At 45.0% G+C, this 14,195-nt stretch overlaps 1 protein-coding gene across 1 annotated transcript in view; it reads right to left on the minus strand.

Annotated features, from left to right (window-relative positions):
* The window catches only part of LOC112956866 (patatin-like phospholipase domain-containing protein 2), a 19,787-nt gene extending 19,373 nt beyond the window's left edge, over positions 1-414 (minus strand). Inside the window, exon 1 of the mRNA XM_026050337.1 lies at positions 228-414. Within this exon, the coding sequence (XP_025906122.1) occupies positions 228-414 (187 nt within the window). The remainder of the gene's footprint in view (positions 1-227) is intronic.
* Positions 415-14,195: the final 13,781 nt, after the last annotated feature.

Genomic DNA, 14,195 nt, shown 5'->3' on the forward strand with positions numbered 1-14,195 from the left:
CCCCCGCGCTCGCCTCCCGCAGCAGCAACCGCCGCAACCGCCGCCCCCCGCGCTCGCCTCCCGCAGCAGCAACCGCCGCAACCGCCGCCCCCCGCATTCGCCTCACGCAGCAGCAACCGCCGCAACCGCCGCCCGCCGCATTCGCCTCCCGCGGCAGCCACCCTCCCCCCGCCGCCCACGGCTCCCCGCCGCCGCCCGAGGGGGAGGAGGAGGGCGAGGCCGCTCACCCAGCGATCCGCCGCCGACGAGCACGGCGCCGGCCAGCGCGCCCGCGGAGGCGCCGTAGATGTGCCGCGCGTCGCGGATGATGTGCGGCGCGTGCTGCTGCAGGCAGGTGGCCGCGCCGATGTGGTAGACGCCCAGGAAGCCGCAGCCGGCGAACGAGACGCTCCAGCCGCGCTCGCGGTCCAGCATCTTCGCCGGTGGGGCGGGCCGGGCCGGGGGAGGAAGCTGCGGGAGGGCCGAGCGGAGCCGCCGCAGGTGGCACTCCGCGCGCTGCTGCCGCCCGTCCGAGCGCGGGAGGACGTCGCGAGAGCGGCGCGCTCCGTGCGGCCGCTTACATGCCGCTCACGCCCAGCCCCTCCGGAGGCTGCGAACTGACCAATCCCACGCCGCCGCTGGCCACGCCCCTCCCGCGCTTTGTGACGGCACAAAGCGCCTCGGCCAATCGAAGGAGGAGATGCAAATGTAGGGGAGCCGCGGGGCGGGCGCTCGTTAACGGCTCGGGGGGTTGCGCGAACGGCCAAGCGCGTCCTCCCGTCCTAACGGCAGCAACGGCTGTAGCGGGGCCGGGATGCTGGGAAAAGTGGGAACGGCGAGGGCGGAGTTAGCGTGATCCCGCTTACGCGGGGCTCAGGAGCACGTTGCACGCGGTTTATATAATCGCTCGTGACTCCCTGACCTGCTTTAGGAGCAAGCACCGTTTCAGCGGTAATCCTGTAATAAACTTCGTAAGAAGAGGGGTCGCCACACTAGGGTGCTTAGAAGAGGAAACGTATTCAGTAACAAACCTTCCGACTAGTGCAGCAGAATTGGGAGCCAGTAACTGACCAACTTTTGGAGGTCATGTAACAGCATCTTTAGGTCCCCGGGCACTTTCCAAATCTCTGTCTGTACAAATACACTGGAGAGGGGAGCACCCCAGGCAGGAATCCACAACAACCAGCTCGCCCAGCAGAGAGCCACCCAGAGCTGGACTCTGGGGACACGGTGGGACAGCACACCCGAAAGCCCATAGGGTTTAACTGCCATGACCACGGAAACCCTCCTCAGCTCCTTGCATCCGTTCTTATATCCCAGCAGTGGAATTCAGCAGCATTTCCATGTTGTTCGAGAGGAGCTCATATGAAGAAAATACAGCTGGGGGAGGTTGTGTTGTGCAATTTCTATTAGCACAGAGCACACTCCCAGGAAGAGGGAGCACGATTCAAGTTCTCCTTCAGGTGGAATGGGCTTGCACCCACTGAGCGATCCCTAGTTTTACCCAGGAAGATTTCAGACAATCTTGAGATGAAACACAAAGCATCATGAGAGACTCCAGGTTCCTCAACCCCTGCAAGCATAGGGCCATGTGTTAGATTTCCCCTTTGGCAACTTAGCTCTCTAGCCACCCTTCCTGCTGTGCCTTGGTTGCTGTGCCAAGCATTTATGTTCATTCCTAGTTTCACCGTTTCATCAGCAAAGTGTCCTAATCCCAATTCTGCCCAACATTTAGGCTTGCAAATTGTGGAAGTGGGAAGCGAAACCCTTTCTAGTTGACAGGGAAGGCGGAAGCTGAGAATAGAGATGAAGTCACATCCCACAATTGTGGATGAAACCTGTTTCATTAAAAAGATGAGTGTGGCAACTACCTTCTTTCCATTGCCTTCAAAGGAAGAGGCCAGTTCTGCCCATTCTGCCCATGTTGTGGCCTCTCACACTCTGCCCTTGGAGCACAAGTGGAGCCATTTCTTAACCTGGGCTCTTGGGAAAGCGGCATTGAGACACTCAGAGAGGGGCAGTTCTGAACATCTGTGGAAATTTCAGGGAGAGATAGTTAAATAGCAGCACATCGGGGGTGGTTTAAATCTGATAAACTGATTTACACAATTTTTATCCCTGAATCATCCCTGGAAAGCTGTTCCTGATTCTAAATAGAAAAAAAAAAAAAAAAAAAAAAGATCTTTTCATTTTTACTCTTAAATTTATATCTAGCCAGTTTATATCCATCTGCCCCTGTACTAACTTTGTCCTTTAACTTTACTAGCTCCTTGGTTCGGCGCCTGGGGAGCTGTCAGCCGTATTACCTCATCCCACAATACTCACCTAGTTGGGCTCTTCAGTTTCCTCCACCAGGGAAGATGTTACAAGCGCTCCCTGATCAGCACTGTAACCAGCCCTTCAAAAAAGGTCTCACCAGAGCCAAACACAACCTTTACTATCGTTACTGGGGAAGCTGAATCACTAATTCTGATGACTCAGGAGAAACAGGTTCTTCCACATTTCATCTGAGTTTTCTAAAAAGATATTATCATCTCCAGTGCACAACACCAGACCAGATCCCAGCACTGCACTTCCATTCCTGCTTGATTCCTGCTGCTTTCTCAGTTCTGCTTCGTGTCCCGCTAAGCTGCTTCGTAGCAGATCTGTTTCCTAGAGCACATCCCCCTCTGTCTTCCCTAGCTGAGCAAGTAAGCGTCTCAGGCAGAGCATCAGCTGAGGCCCCGACACAGGATGGATCCCATTTCCCCCGCCTGCGAATCAGCTGCCTCATCAAAAAGGTAGATTAGTTGGACACACTATACCTCTGGCTAATTACCATCTATCTCGGCTTTCTTTTCTCTCCAGGCCTATGGAGAGAATTACCCTTCCCCTCAAATTTGTTCTAATCCCTTCCTTTTATTTAGTTCACGTTTTTATGTTTATGTGCTTAATTCCAACTGAAGATTCATCTGCATGGTAAATAGCTGTTTAGAGCAAAGATCACTGAGCTAGCTCTAAAAAAAGAGCCACCGGAGTTAGCTGATACAATCTCACCATAGCAGCCCCCCTGCAGTTATACAATACACAACTACAAGATCATCTCACGGATCACTACCTATGTAGTGCTGCAACCTGCATTGCAGAATCATTTCTCAGAATGTACAGGGAAACGAAATGCTGACCTCCAAGGCCAGCTAATGGAAATGAAGCATAGTTTGACTGTGGTAAAACCTATTAGGAAATCTAAGTGCTTCTTAAAATGGCCTGTAAACAGATGTTCTGTCTCTTACAATGGTCTGTAAACCCAACCCACTGTCTGGAACATATAGGTGTGCCAACTGCCCATCATTTAGCCACTAAAAGCTTCTCCCTTAATCCTTCCATTTAGCTTCCCTGTTAGTTAGGGTATGTGTTATTTTCCTAAGATAGCAATTAAATCAAAACTGTTATTATGAAAGAACAAGGAAACTGTCAAGGCAAACCCTTAGAAGAAAGGTATGTTTTAAGCAGTAAGGTTAATGAAGGTATATAATTGATAGGAAAAGGAACCACATACAATAGATTAAAAATAGGAGCAATACTGAAGAAGCAACAAATGATTAAGTCCGAGATCTTGGCCAACTCTGAAGATACAATGAGACCAGCTCTCCAGAGAGGGAAGGATGTGGGCTCAAAGAAGCATGTGGTAAGGCCTGCTCGGAAACAGCAAACATTTTCTGCACGTTGACTCTGAGGAACTCACTAATAATTATTGACCTTTCACATAGCACTTTTTACCCAAGCATTTTCCAAGGACACAGCATATTGTGATGCCCTTTTTCATGTGAAGGTGAAAGTGATCCAGTAGTAAAGTCTGCCTGGTATCACCCAGCAAGAGTATTTTCAAAGTTGGGAAGAGAAACCTAACTTCATGAGTCCTAGATCATATCAATAGCTTAGCACTTCTCCAAAAGGCAAATTACTCTAGGACTCCTGGAGTACACAAAATTACCTCGACTTGCAAGTATGAGAGAGGCAAGGGTGATTGAGTTGTTTTTCTTCAACTGCTGATCTACCCACAAATTAAAAAATAAATAAATAAAACTGAAAGTCATCCCAGGTTTGTTCCTAGGAACACCATATTGTGAAAACTTTTTGAAGAAACACGAAGTTGACACAATTTAGGTACCTTTAGTGAACAACCCAACTCTGTCTCATGTCTCATTTTCCTGTTCCTAAAAGGATCCAGATAACAAAAGCAAGGTATGGGTTGCATGCTTGTTGAATTGTCTTATGTGACACATTGTAGGTTCACCCCTCATTTCTATATATGGACAGCCAATTACTGGAATAAGTGGAGAAAACATATAGTGTCTTAGTTATCCAGAGGCCTCCATGTATGTACCTCTAAAGATGCCATTTTTAACTATAACCAGAAAGAGAAATGAATATTGTGTCTTTCATAGTTATCCTGTGCTACTTCAGCACACACTAGAGGAAGTCTTACTAGAGTCATCACCAAAAGACCAAAGTCCTGACTATTCAACATGCACAAGGAATCACAGGGCAGGGAAGCAGAAGTACTGGGTTACAGAGAGAGGTAGGTGCAAGTCATGAGCTGGACAAGGAGCTCCTTCCACTGCTCACAGCAGTGCTCTGCATGCACATTGCGCTGTCCTCTCTTCACCTACATCTGCCAGGAGGCTTCCAAGGAGCACAGGCAGAGAAGGAATATCTAAACTGGAATATCTAAAGGAATATCTAAATCCTGGCCAAAATGAGTTCTTGGAATTTCTCCGTCAGATTGCCAGGTGCTGTGAGCTCCAGTTCAAATGGCCTCACTACACTCTATAGTGACCTTTGCAGTGAAGCTGTAAGTGGCTCAAAGGTTGTTCTTATTCCATTCCTGCCTTGCAGTGGCATTACCCAGTGACACAGACAGTCTATGTGAGAATGTTTTTCCTCATCACATGTCATACTATGACCCATTAAACTTGCAGTGGTCTCAAGTTAACTTCTCTCAGGTTTCATTGGCAGGAGATGCAAAGTAGGTCATTTCTAATGAAAGATGGTGACCTGCTTTGCCCTTAGGCCTGATCCTGTCAGCCTTTGAGGAAGATATGTTTAGGTCAGTATTTTGGTGCTTACATTCCTGAGAGCTTATGCTAAGGGTTAAAGAAACAGTAGAAGTACAAGAGGATGATCTCAAAAATGGTTTCTATAGAGCTAATACGGTAAAGGCCGATAGTTTCCAAGTCATTTTTGTGCAGTTTCTAGACTTCACAGCATAAACATAACAATTGCTTTGAACTAAATTAAGAGAACTGTTCTCCCTTTAGTTTTAGTTGTGACTGTGGGCGCATTTTGGCAAAAGGAAATCAATTATAATGATTTGGATAAGTTTGGAGCAATACAAAACATAAAAGCACACAGGTAATGCAGTCTTTGCATTTTTTTTTCTGGGCATCTGCCATAATCTCTTTAAGAAGTTAAAAAAAAAAAGTCTTGTCTTAATAGATAAATAAATAAATAAAACCACCCACCAGCCATTTGTTAGGATCCAAAGCTGTAAAGGCAAACCCCTCTTTCTCCATGCACTCAAGCACAGGGATTGCATACATTTTGAACATCTCTTTACCACCTGTTTTGTGCTGAATGTTTTCAGAAAGAGGAGGATTTAATTTTAGAAGCTATATAGGAAGCACTTCCTTTGGTTCCTCTGGCTGCTATTGCATAAACTATTTTGTAACTAGTGCTGTATCTCCAAATACGTAGCAGTTCCTCAAATCTAAGAATATCCCATACTCCAGAAAGCAGCTACTGAAACGTCAGTTCTGCTGCCAGCCCTCAGCGACTGAGAGTGATATGGGAGGAGAGCTGTGGTAATCTGAACTTAAAAAAAAAGAGCTAATACAAAATATATGTTAACCAACCTATAAAACTTACTCAGCACATTCACCTTTGACAGACTTTTGTAACCAAGCCTGTGAAGAAGCAGTTTTCAATGACAGCAGCAGAGAGGAGGGTGGATGTTACACATCAGGCCTTCTGAATAACTGTGCTCCTAGGGAGCAAGGGCCTCCTCAACCCACAGCACGTATAACCTGCCCACTGAAACCTGCTCACCAATAATCAGCAGCTACCTATAGGCAGATGCATACAGTTACTCCTCTTATGGTAAAGAAATACAAAACAGATGTAAAATCCTCCAGCACTTCTGCTGTCATTCTTCAAGGTGGGTGAAAACCAGCTTATCTGGTTCTGGTAGGAAAAAACAATACATTTTCATACCTTGAATTTTTAGATGGTCACTTGTGGGTTTTTCACTCTCAGGTAAATAAATCTTGAGAGTTACTTTGCTTGCCAGCCCTCATATCACAGTTGCTGCCTTTACTCTTCATAATTTCAAAATTATTGCATAGAACAAATGGCTTAAATTACTTCACGTGAACATGATCCATTTTTATGCACGCTATGCTTTCATGGCATTTTTGTTTCACAACTCGGTGGCCTGATAAATTATGTGGCAATAGTTTATTGCAAAAGACCCCTTGCAACTCAAGATTTTTTTTCCAATGTCTTGGAATTCATTAAGGCAGAAAACAAAGAAAATGGTCTATAGCTAACTGAAAATAGTAGGAACTCAGTTAGCAATTAGAGGTAATAATTTCCAAATCTTATCTTGCAGGATGCAAGTTTGTAATAGGATATAAAAGCACCTGTTTTCCATCCGATAGATATGTAGATAATGAAATATTTCTCAGGTGGCAAGCTTTCTAAAACTTACGGTGCATTTTGAATCTTGCATTGCAGTACAGTCATTAATCAACTAAGGAAATACTTCTGAAAATTATAATTTTCATCTACTTCGAGAGGTTTCCATTCTGCAGAGAAATTGTGGATACAGAAACACTGGATCCTGGAAAATTACTGCTTATATGGAGAGTAACCAGCAACCTGCTTAGCGTGCAACAGCGTGCAACAGTCCCCTCTAAGCCCCTAATATTTTAGGAAATTTTAGACGACTGCAGAGCTGCTCACAGGTGAAGATGCTGTCAGCAGAGTATGTTGGCAAAATATAAACTTATGCACTGTGCATAAATATACACTTTTACGATGGTACTTCTGGATCCTACTATTATTTAAATAGCAGATATCAAGTTTTAGGATTTTTTTCCTTCTGGTTAGAGAAGAATGAAAGGACACGGTACCAGGCAGATGAATCTAACTGATACCTAAGACAAACGACAGGGTGCCCGACAGAGCTGTATCATGTCAGCAGAACAGGAGCAGAGGCTTTGCAAGCACCACAGAAGGTTGTCCAAGGTTGTTCTGAGGGCTTTATTCTTTCAAAGCAAAAATTCCTAGCAAAGACAGCCCGAACAATCACTGTCTGCCCTCTACCATTCTTTCACCAACCATGAGCTGCAGAAACTATTCGGATGAAAAAAATCACTATTTCTCTTCTGGGTTGTTTCTCAGGTAAAGCAGTAGTGCTGCTGAGCAGCCTGCGGCCATGGGCTCAGTGTGGACACAAGAATTAAGGGCTTTTTCTTGTTGTTTATGGAGGAAGGATGTTATTCAGGGTCAGCAAGGAAGGCATCTAAGCTACGCATCACACTGGCTTAAAGTAAACATCCGTCCTCCTAGCAGTCTCCTATTTGTTATTTTAAGCAGCGAATTGTGCAATGCCCTGATTATCGTGAATCCCATTTTGAAGGATACCTAACTCTTCCCAAGTGCTGTGTAGGAAATTCAGACGTGGCCTTAACTCACAGCTGTAAATTTCATCGCAGGGCATCGAGCATTTCCAGGTAGCTATTGAAGGGACAAATATCTTATGGGCAGGGGTCAAGAGGATGGGGCCAGGCACCTTTCAGTGGTGGCCAGCAACAGGACAAGAGGCCACAAACTGAAACACAGGAATTTCCACCTGAATTTGAGGAAAAACTTTGCTATGAGCACCGGCACAAGTTGTCCAGAGAGGTTGTGGAGTCTCCTTCTCTGGGGATACTCAAAACCTGCGTGGCACCCTGTGCCACGTGCTCTGGCTGTCCCTGCTTGAGCAGGGCCGTTGGACTGGCTGCTCTCCAAAGGTCCCTTCCAACCTCAGCCATTCTGTGATAAAACAAGTCCTATTTCCTTTTGGAGGTCTAATTCCCTTTTCAGCTCGATCTAGCCGACACAAGATGAGATCTACTTGTTTAGCTGTGTAAATAGCAAACGATGCATATACGGCACAGAGTGAGACTCTCTAGCTCGCAGCTTGATACAGAATCCTATGGAAGTTCACAATCAGTAAGAATATTACACAAGACTTCCAGTATGACCAGTCGTGTAAGTGCCACTATGAAGTACAGCTCTCTGAATTACAGTTGGTATTCACATTTACAAACAGATGCCAGGTAGTCAGTTGCTGCAAATCAATGCATTCCCATTTCAAGCTGGAAAACTTGCACTTAGCATTAGAAATCAGCAAAATGTTCTGCCTGAGAACACCTTTACTTCTCCAGTGACCCTCCCTGTCACTTCCCTGGTACTTTTCAAGGAGGAAAATTTGTGCCAGGAGGACAAAATGTTCTTTTACGCCCATAAAATGGGAAGGCAGTGAATAAGCTAAAGGCAACATGCTACTGGTTTGGTGTGGCTGCTGGAGAGCAGTCTGCAGACTGCAGGCAGTCGTGGTAGGGTCTCAAGCGTGCTGCCCTGTGTGGTACAGCCCCTGCTCCCAAAATAACAGGATTTAAAGGAAACAAAAACCAACCAACCAACCAACCTCCCACCACTCAGTGAGGAGGAGAGGTGGGCAAGACTGCGAGAGCAGAGAAGACACACGTACATTATAGGCAATTGTGCCAGTTTTGTCTTCCAAATTCACAATGCCAGGGAGCTGCCCAACAATCCCAATAGATGATTAGGATCCTATTGTGCTCAAGCCAATACAAGATCTTACCCGTATTGAAATGGTTGTACTAAAAAGGCTTTTTGCCTCCAGATAGTAACCATGCAGAAGCTCCAGTCTTACAGGAACACCTGGACTCGGAGAAAGTCTTTCCTTCGACCAGACACCCTGGAGTACATCCTTTAAAGAACAGCATAACTCTTTGGAAGATCTAAGTTTCACATGATTTTGGTTTTTGGAAGCTCAAGGTCTAGGTTTCACCTGATAAAATGCAGGAGTCCATCTTAAGAAAGTGAGCACTTGTCAAGACTTGCCATTTCTCTCACTATTGTGCCACACTCTTATATGTAACACAGCAGAACAAGTTAAAGAGATTTAAGAGCACATAAGATGACAGCTAAAAGATGGTCAGATCTCTTAAGTAGCCAACTTCTATCGGCCTCTGCAGGAAGAGGTTAAAATATTTAGAACATTCTTGAGACCAAAGCTAGCCAAATTATGGAACTTACAAACATACATCTGCTGTAACAGCAATATCTCATTTCCTAAGTTACCCAAATCATTTCGTAACTAAATCACATACCCATACAGAACTGTATGACTGTTGAGAGGGAATTAATTTAAGAAATAGTTTTATAGGTCAGTGCTAACCACTATTGATTTTTTAAAATTTGCATAAAAATTCTGATTGTTTTTCTACTTCTATTGACTTCTACTAAGTCAGTCATTTCAACCCTTAATTCATCTTGCAAGGCTCATAGCATTAAGTGAACAGCCTAAAGCAAACCATACTTTTATAGTACAGCTATTACTTTGATCCATTTCTCTAATGACAAATTCTGAGCACCTCCTTTATCAAGCATAGTTTTGGCTAAATTCCTCACGAGGAAAGCAGATTTCCTAGCCGTGCAGTGCCAGTGCTCATATCGTGCTGATGCTCTGATAGATTTTTGCTTCAGCGCAGCATCCGCTCTTGAAACACTGGCCAGCTTGCTTAGCTAAAATCAGCTACGAGCAAAAATTAAACAGTTTGCTGGTTCAGAAAGCTGGAATAGCCAGCAAATTAGGCAAGCAGGAAAGCTGGTCTTCCCTTGGCAGGAGCGAGACGCAACTTGGCGCAGTCTGCAGCATAAGGTCACCTCAGGCAAGGGGTCAATGTGGCAGGGCTGGGGACAGCGGGCCCTTCCCGTGCTGCATGTTCACACTGACCTCGAGCTGTGACTCGGTGCTGTCGTGCTGTGAGTCACTCCTCGCCTCCCTTGGGCCCTGCAAGGGCAAAGGCAGAGGCCGGTGGCAGCTGAGCTTGGCTAGCAGAACAGGCAGCTGTGGCTGGCATGGGAAACAAGTGACCTTCACCGCCTCTGACCGCCTCCCTGCTCCAAGGAATCAGCTCTCCAAGTGCCTCTAGTCTCTCCGAAAGCTCAGGGGCTTCCTCTGTTTCTGCTATGATGGAAAAAGGGGGAGCAGTTTTTTTGGCGTGGTCCCCTTCTCCTCCAAATGTGCTCTCTGTTCGTCTCGGGTGAGTAGATGTTCCTATGTACATCTGGATGCAAGTGGCCTGAGGAACACTGAGGGGGACTCCCTTGGTAAGCTGGGATCAGTTAGTGGCGGGGAAAGGGAGGGAAGAGGTTCCATGATCTCTAAGTACCTGTGAGAGGATTCAAGGTATGAGAAGCAACAAAAAAGTGCTGTTTTATATGTAACTCAAAACAGTTAAAATTGAAACAATTTAGGCCACTGTACCATTCCCTCCTTCCTTCCCAGCTGCTGAGAGTTGCCTTAATAAAGGGAATTAGGGCAATGAAGTGATTTATCACTTACATTGTGAAATCTCCATACTCTGGTCTCAATTCCTACTTGGTATATCCAGAGAAACTCCTCACTTCAACTTAATCCCAGTGATAGATCTGGTCCTGACTTGTCAAATGAAGTGAATGATACTATTCCAAAAAGAGGATTAAATACAAGGACTATCCTGGCTAACTAAATATCGCAGCATGGCTTTGTTCAACCTAGAAAAAGATATGTTTTGCTTCACTCATTTTTAAAGGCACAGAATAAAGTTTAATTTCCCAGAAGTTAAGGTCTGAATAAGAAAATTTCCTGCCTCTTTTCTGGATGCTGTGTGAAAAAGGGTGAGCTAATTTTGGATTTAGTTGAAGAAACAGCACTCCTTTTTTTCCCTAGCCACTCAAGAGCACAAGGGAAGCTTAACTGGGAGACTAGGTGGAGGAGAAAAAGGACAGGTACCTGGGATAAACAATCTTATCTTTAGATGACCCTTTTAAATCTCCTTTGTTGCTGACATCAACATATGCATATTCAGAAAACAAAACTCAAACCACTCAATAGCTTTCATCTTCATTCTGCATTCAAGTTGCCAAGCAGAGCTAGAAGCTTATCATGAGGGAGTTATTTCCAACATAAGTTATTTGGAGTTCATTCAAAGTTCAGCTAGTTCTGAAAAATCTTGCTTTGCACAAGCATTTTTAGTTTACTATCAGTGTGACCCGTCTTTCCTGCATAATTAAAGCACACTTTTTGATGTCTCTTTACACATAGAAGGCTTCCATTGTGTTTTTTTGCACCTGAATGTACCATCAAAAAAATTGTACCATCAAAAACATGACATGTGTAGCTACAGAAGAACAGCTTAAGTAGTGAAATACAATTATATGTCTTTCATTGCACCATAGTTTGTAAGCTAAGATGTTAGTCACAAATTAATTTCTTCTGAACATTCAAATATGTGTATAAAATCTGCATGAAATTCTGCACAGCTTTGGCTGTATTCAAAATGCTTTGAATACACAAACACTTACATACACCCAGTTGCACCCTTTAGCATTTGCATCTGTTTACATTTTTTTCAGCCTGTTTATGAATGCCAAGATGACAGCTCTGGTTCTGCTCTTCCGTTTTCCTAGTACACAAATCCTGGACTTCAAAGAGTAGGGCAGCAGCTGGAAGTACCAAAATCTGGTCCTGTTTGGCTGTCACCACGTTGAACAGGATTTGTGCCAGTCTATGCCGTTTGGTCGTTGGGGTGAAGGACGGAGCAAGATTAGAAGTGGGACAGGGTGGAAAGGAAGACACCAGGAGCAGCGTGTTTTTCTAGGCTCTTGGCTCTGCCCAAGGCATCTCCAGGCTTACAGAGGTGTTGTAAGAGCTCAGCTAGGCTCATTCCTCGTCACCTCCGGGAGCTGCACAAGCTGCAGCGCCGCCGGGGAGTCATGAGCTGCTTCTCTTAATCATACAAACCACAGAAGAGACAGCGACACTGCCTGGGCATGTGGTGCCAGAATTATCATCCTGCTGACGCTTGTGCTTCTGCCTATCCTGAACATGGCTTTTTCCTGCCTTTTCAGTCTCTGCAGACAGTAAGCACCTTGCTGTGTTGCTCTCACACCAGCAAGCAGACTTTTCTCCAGCACGTGCTGCGGTTCTGTCCCTGTCATCCCGGAAAAGAGGCTTTTCCAAGAGGAAAGTTTGATAAACATGGGACATTTACCTGCTGTCAGGTGCAAGCATACCATTTTCCTCATATAAACTGTCTATTGTAAGCTGTGAAAGCTGACCCGTAATGTCAACACTTCAGGAACTGCCTGTCCCATAGAAAACTGAAAATACAAGGGTAAAAAAGAATATGAATGTCTTCTTAAAGAGGCCTCTTGGTTGACCACCAGTTACTTGCTCTCTGACAAATCCTGCAAGGATAAAAGTCTAATGTTGGCTGTGGAGACCTACAGGACAAAGACAAACAGTGCATAGCCCAAATATCACAAGTACTTTAATCACTCTGAGTTGGGGGAAACTCCAGGCAGCTCCTGGTACAAGATCCCCAAAAAGCCTTTTGAAGCAACGCAGAGGAAATGTATTCCTGCAGCTGTCCCCTAAAGCTGTCCCCAAGATGCATAAAATCTGCTGACTACACAATAACATACCACTTCATGGCTCTGAAGAAATCACAAATACTTCTGATTCAGCTGCCTCATATAAAAAATGAATAAAAAGGAAAAGAATTTCCTCCTCAGGTATCATTGTGCCCATCCAGTTGTAGCTGAGAAGCTTGGCTCCCCAGAGACCCAATTCCCCTTAAAGAAAGACAAAACAACCAAATGAACAAACCAAAGTGCATTTGTTTGGTATTTTTATCATTCCCCGCCGCTGCACTAACAGCCAATACTCGACTCCTAAATCTTTGTTTTCCCAGACCAGAAACCCAAGAGTACCATTTAACACAGGCAGTTCCATCTCCATGTGAGGTAGAGCTTCTTCCCTGTGAGGGTGCCAGAGCCCTGGCACAGGCTGCCCAGGGAGGCTGTGGAGTCTCCTTCTCTGGAGATCTTCCAAACCCGCCTGGATTCCGCCCTGTGCCCCGTGCTCTGGGTGCCCCTGCTGGAGCAGGGGGTTGGACTGGATGATCTCTAGGGGTTCCTTCCAACCTCAGCCATTCCGTGATTCTGTGATTTACAGCTCTGCCAGGCTCTTTCTTGACTCTGGTGCTCTGAGCCCCTTTAACAGAGCAGTTTCTAGGTTAAATAAACGGTGTCCTGCAGTACCAATAGGAAAGAGTTTTGTGTCATATTGTTCTTAAGCCAGACACATTTATTTTTTTCTCTTGTAAAGAAAAAATTCTCATTCTGTGCATAACTGAGTCATTCATTCACTGATATTCTGCCAACCAAAAGCCTGAATCCCAAACCCATTCTCATTTACACACTGTCACCCTCCTATCACCATTCATATCCTCCTTCCAATAAAACCTCTGAATCCATATAGGAACAGAACCTACCCTCTCTTCCTGTTCTCTTTTCAAGGTGAAAGAGCAGCCTCACGAGCAGCTGAAATATCACAGTGGAGAAAGTGGCACAGCAACAAATACAGGAAAGAACAGCTGAGGATGGGGAGAGAAGGGGATGTGTAATTAAAACTAATCAAGAGCATTTACAGCAGAACTGCCCTTTGGAACTGCTCTTTCATATACTAAACTTATGAGAGATTAAGGGCATATGCTGGTTTTGCTTCAGAGCAGAAATGGTTAAGTTTAATGCTGAGAAATTAGGGGCATTAATAAAGCTACGAAGAGAAAAGCCTAATTCTATTTTAAAATTTTATTTTTTATTCAAGAAAAAAAGTCCTATTGCCAAGTGGCTGACAAATTTGTGGCCTCCTATTTTCTAGAAGTTAATTTTTCATATATGATCGCCTTTTAAGTGGAGAGTTAAGCAAGTAGTAACACAAGGACCACGTTGGAGACCCTGTACACTTGTCAAGGCAACCAAGCCTGTCAAATGCTCAGTTGACAAATGGAAGGGCACATAGGACAGAGAAGGACCATCTAAGATGACCT

This window comes from Nothoprocta perdicaria, unplaced genomic scaffold, assembly GCF_003342845.1.
Source record: "Nothoprocta perdicaria isolate Ctin4 unplaced genomic scaffold, notPer1 scaffold_68, whole genome shotgun sequence".
Classification (NCBI taxonomy): domain Eukaryota; kingdom Metazoa; phylum Chordata; class Aves; order Tinamiformes; family Tinamidae; genus Nothoprocta; species Nothoprocta perdicaria.